Source organism: Bombus huntii, unplaced genomic scaffold (genome assembly GCF_024542735.1).
Source record: "Bombus huntii isolate Logan2020A unplaced genomic scaffold, iyBomHunt1.1 ctg00000059.1, whole genome shotgun sequence".
In the NCBI taxonomy this organism is placed as follows: domain Eukaryota; kingdom Metazoa; phylum Arthropoda; class Insecta; order Hymenoptera; family Apidae; genus Bombus; species Bombus huntii.
The window spans coordinates 23,302-28,645 of NW_026099320.1; the positions used below are offsets into that span (position 1 = coordinate 23,302).

At 48.5% G+C, this 5,344-nt stretch overlaps 1 protein-coding gene across 1 annotated transcript; it reads right to left on the bottom strand.

Annotated features, from left to right (window-relative positions):
- Window positions 1-1,124: 1,124 nt before the first annotated feature.
- On the bottom strand, window positions 1,125-4,410 carry LOC126875905 (uncharacterized). The gene is made up of 3 exons (XM_050638790.1): window positions 4,275-4,410; window positions 1,213-3,305; window positions 1,125-1,130 (listed from the first exon to the last, which is right to left on the bottom strand). The coding sequence occupies exons 1-3, from the start codon at window positions 4,408-4,410 to the stop codon at window positions 1,125-1,127; spliced, it is 2,235 nt and encodes a 744-aa protein (XP_050494747.1).
- Window positions 4,411-5,344: the final 934 nt, after the last annotated feature.

Below are 5,344 nucleotides of genomic sequence, written 5' to 3' on the forward strand. Positions count from 1 at the left end.
GTAAGTCGTCCTGATGTTGCGTGTGCAACAGGGAAACTAAGCCAAAGATGCGCGAATCCGACTGTTTCGATCATTCGCGGAGAGACGCGATCGCGAGATATCACGTCAACGAGAGTTGTAAGTTCTCGTTACGATTAAACAATCGACGCCACGAACTGATCGATTCCCTTATTTCGATTATGATAATAAGGGTAGTTTAATGAAATTTCACAAAATTAACACAACTAAATTAATGTTTATTGCAACAACTTATTAACTAGAAAGATATAAATGGAACAACAAAAAGAAAATGTGACTACGTAATGCGCGATATAAGATGTGTGTTGACTGTTTGGCTTCTCGAAATGTTCTGATTTTTTCTGGAAGGCGACCCCCACTACCTTCGGATCACGCCACATTCTTTTACGCCAGATAAAATAACGGCCACGAATCGACGTTTCTGGAGGTCGCCCTGCTTAATGAACCATGCGCTTGCCACTACAATGTTTGTTTTGCCGGGCAGCCGCGACGATCCGTCTGCGACATTATAGTGCCGCGACCGACAGTTAAGAATATAATCTATGGCAAGCCGCATGGCGTAACATCCTCCCCCCGTTGAGAGGGTACCGATCAAATTAGCGAGATGTGATTGAAGTTCCCATCTTAGTTCGTCTCGGTGGCTAGTTGTTCGGGTTTCTCGAGATCGGGTTGAATTGGCAGTGGGACAAGCCTTTTGACGGCCCGATCCAAAACGCTCTTTGCCGTCTGAACTGTAGCTGTCCGGATGACACCATCGGCGCCTGGATGAACCTTGATAACTCGGCCCAGAGGCCAATGCATGGAGGGAACGTTGTCCTCTCTGAGGATGACGATTGTGCCTTTTTGGATGCCGTGTCCACCCTTGCTCCACTTATTGCGGTTGGTTAGCTCGTTCAAATATTCCTTATGCCAGCGGTTCCAAAAATGCTGTTTAAGCTGTTGGATATGCTGCCATCTGGAGAGTCGGTTCGATGGAATGTCTCTGAAATCTCGATCACGTAAGCACATTAGTGAATCGCCAATGAGAAAATGTCCGGGAGTGAGGACTAGGAGATCATTTGGATCGGTGGAGATAGGAGTTAGCGGGCGGGAATTGAGGACTGCTTCTATTTCTATGATAAGAGTATTCAATTGTTCAGAGGTGAGTAACTCGTTGCCGGCTACACGCCTGAGGTGGCGTTTAAATGACTTCACCGCTGCTTCCCATAGCCCACCGAAATGCGGCGAATGAGGGGGAATGAAGTGCCATTCGATTTGTTTGTCGGCTAAAAATGCGGTCACTTTTTCCTTGTGATCGTCCGATTGTAATAAATCGTGAAGCTCTCGTAATTCGTTGCTTGCTCCTCTGAAGTTGGTGCCGTTATCAGAATGGATGGTGGAGCAATACCCTCGTCGAGCGATAAATCGGCGAAGAGCGGCGATGAAGGCTTCGCTAGTGAGATCGTCAACGAGCTCGATGTGTACCGCTTTAATTGCTAGGCATACGAAAATGGCTACGTATACTTTTATCTGACGACGGTTACGATCTCGTTTTTCCTTGATGTGGAACGGCCCGCAGTAATCGACGCCGACGTTTGTAAATGGGCGAGATTCCGTTACTCGCGCCTCCGGCAGATTACCCATCACGTATTCTACCGGCGGTGGTTGAGCGCGGCAGCAGCGGACGCAGCCTTTGATCGCCCGCCATACTTGATTTCGACCGTCAACGGGCCAGTATCTTTGTCTTACTGCGTATAACGTAGCCTGCGTTCCGGAATGCATGTGGATCTTGTGCTCGTGGTCTATGATGCGTGTTGTAACGGATGACTTAGGTAATACTATGGGATGTTTCTGGGCGAAGGTCATCGACGAATGACTGAGTCGACCCCCGACTCGCAATATTCCTTCCTTGTCTATGAACGGATTGAGTCGCGTGAGCTTACCCTTTATCGCCGCGTTCCGATCTTTTTGGAGTGTACGAATTTCCTCGGAGAAATGGATGTTTTGCAACAATTTTATCAGTTTATTGTGCGTTATGCGTAATTCAGTAACGGTTAGGGGTGCCGCTCGGTTCCTTTTCTGTTTCCAACGGAGGCAACGAGCTATGATTCGTATCAACTTGGGCCAGGATGAATATCTTTGCAACAAACTGTAATCGGCGGGGTTTGCGGACAGACAAATCGCCCCCTTCTGCTCCGGTATTTCAATTTGCGGTGTTAGCGCCCATGTCGGCCAATAGCCTTCCGACTGGTAGAGCCATGCAGGACCGTGCTGCCAGATGGTTGGGCGCAGAAACTCTTCGGGTGTTTGGCCGCGTGATATTAAGTCCGCGGGGTTGTCGTCGGTAGGAACGTGGCGCCAATCGCGGATGCTGGTTTTTGTTTGAATTTCGGAGACTCTGTTAGCGACGAATGTTTTAAGGGTGTGAGGTGATGTATTGAGCCAATGGAGGACGATAGTGGAATCGGTCCAATAGATAGTTCGAGTAATTTTGTGTGATAGGGCTTGTTGTACGGTTGACATCAGGGACGTAAGAAGGAGTGCTCCGCTCAGCTCGAGCCGAGGAATGGTCTGGCACTTGAGTGGGGCGACTTTCGATTTTGCGGTTAAAAGCTGGGTCCAAACACGGCCGTTGGTGTTAAGGGTTCGAAGATAAACACAGGCTCCGTAAGCCTTTTCGCTGGCATCGCAGAAACCATGCAGTTCAATTTCCATTGCGGACTCGATTATTGCCTTGCGTGGGAACCTGACGTTGTTTAATAAGGGTAATTGGGCATAGTACCTTTCCCACTCTGTATGTAACTCGATCGGAAGTGATTCATCCCAATCGATTTTCGACGACCATATTCGTTGAAGTAGCATCTTGGCCCGAACAATCACCGGTGCGAGCAGACCGAGCGGATCGTAAATTTTTGCAATCTCCGAGCTGATGATTCGTTTCGTGACTCGAGAGGGCGTGGGTTTGACTTCGACCGAGTAAAGAATAGAGTCGTCGGATGAATTCCAAAACACTCCCAGCGTCTTCAAGGTTTGCGAGTCGCCCAAAAAATGTTGGTGATTTGTTTCTTCTAAGGAAAGTCCGTGTAATAAGTCCTTATCGTTTGACGCCCATTTTCGTATGTTTAAGCCGGCCAGTTGAAGTAAATTGGTGAGTTCTGTTCTGAGCGTGAGGGCTTCGTCCTTCGTTTCAGCTCCGGTGAGAGCGTCGTCGACGTAGAAATCCCGCTGCAGTACCTGTGCTGCACGTGGAAATCGATGTCCTTCGTCCTCTGCCAGTTGCTTGAGGCACCGAATAGCTAGATACGGGGCTGCGGATAAACCGAACGTTACAGTGTTAAGCTCATATGTTTCTGTTTCTCCACTCGCGCTGCGCCATAATATCCTTTGATATTTCCGATCCTCTGGTCGTACGAGGAATTGCCGATACATTTTCTCGATGTCGCCGGTGAGTACGTATTGATGAGAGCGGAATCTAATTAATATATAAAATAAATCTTCCTGTAACTTGGGTCCTGTGTGAAGTGTATCGTTTAAGGAGGTTCCGGTAGTGCTTGGTGCCGATCCGTCGAAAACTACACGGAGTTTGGTGGTTTGACTCGATGCTTTGGTCACGCCATGATGGGGTAAATAGTATCCGTTGTCGTCGGAGTGGTCGTCATTGACCTTCGTCATGTGTCCCAACGCCAGGTATTCCTGTATTACCGTTCGATATTCTGATTCGAAGCGTTTGTCGTGCTGGAATCGGCGATTGAGTGAGGCGAGTCGTTTACTCGCCAGCGTTTTAGAGGATCCGAGTGACTGAAGCTGATCGTTGAAAGGTAGAGCGACGAGGTATCGTCCTTCGCTGGTGCGTCGGGTGTGGGCTTGGAAGTGTTCTTCGCATCGTCGATCTGCCTCTGAGATATGTTTAATTGAGGGTCCTTCATCGATTTCCCAAAACCGCGCGAGGTCTGCTTGTAAAGTCGTCGTGGATGTGTGAAATATGTTTGTAGCGGTTTGGGAAGTTGGACTCCCCCCGATTACCCATCCGAATCGCGTCTTTTGCAGACGCAGTCCAGGCTCGTCTGGCTGCGTGAGGTTGACTTGTCCCACACACATCGACGCGAGTGTTGAACCTGAGCTTAGTAGTACATCTATCGGAGCTGGTAAATGAAATCGTGGATCGGCCAATTTGAGATTTTTTGGTATCTCAAGTGTCGAACGATCGATGGGTTCGCTGGGAATTAAGGTTGATATGGTTGGAATGATAAGGAACGTTAATGTCCGCGTGTATGTACCGTCAGTGGAAGTGATCGTGGCCGTGATGTGTCGCTTAGAGGTCGTTGTCAAGGTGTCTAGAGCTCCGATCGGGACCGAACATTTGTTTTGCCTTATCTTTAACGATTTAGCTAATTCCTCGGTAATGAAGTTCATACTGGATCCGGTGTCGAGCAACGCTCGACAACGGATTGGTTGCTGTTTATCATTCAAAATATTAATCTGCGCTGTGATGACTAGATCATTGGACAGTAATTCGGATGCTATTGGTCTGGTATGTTCGGTCGTCAACGGAGTCGTCGATCGTCGGCGTCATTGGTTGTGTGTTCGTCTGTCACTGGGCGGTCGACTTGGAGACGCGGCTGTTCGTGGTGTTTCCGATCTGTGGTTTGTTGCGTGCTTTTTGCGGCGAGTGGGTGATACGTAGGGTGGCAAAGAAGGTGTTGTGGATCGGCTATTTGATGGGGAAGATTTCGGGCTGGACGTGCTGGAACGAGACCCTGAATGGCGTTTTGTCCTATGCAGCATTGTATGATGTCGTTCTCCACATATGCGACATGATCCTGCGAAACAATGCTTCGTTGTGTGCCCTTTCCCGAGGCAGTTGAGGCATAGTGATGCTCCTTTGACCTCCCGAATGCGTTCGCGAAGGGATTTGGTTTTGAAGGTGTCACATCTCCAAATGGGGTGTGGTCCTTGACAGGTGGGGCATGTTGGAGTAACCTGTGTCGCCGTAAGTGCATGCCCTCGTGATGCGCGTTGACGGACCGGAGTAGTTTGTTCCGGTGATTCTCTTGTTTGTCTGACCGTGGTGATCGGTCTAGAGCTTCGTGCTAATCTCTCTAGGAAGTTTAATAAATGAATGTACGGAGGTACCTCGTTATTGGGCAGCGTCATTTCCCATTGCTTTTGGATACTTAGTGGTATTTTCGAGAGGATGAGGCTGTTGAGCATAGCACTCGTATCGGGGTAGGACTCTCCTAATTTGTTCAATGCATATATATGTTGTTTAAATGTGTGGACTAAGCGCCTTAATTCCGTTGGAGACTCCTTGGTTATCCTTGGATAATCAATTATTGCCATGCAGTGA

Excerpts from the sequence above, each read along its gene's own strand:
- LOC126875905 (XM_050638790.1), bottom strand. The coding sequence starts at position 4,410 with ATGAACTTCATTACCGAGGAATTAGCTAAATCGTTAAAGATAAGGCAA. Across the intron at positions 3,306-4,274 it reads CACGATCACTTCCACTGACG|CCCCGTATCTAGCTATTCGG; the intron begins GTACATACACGC and ends GTTTATCCGCAG.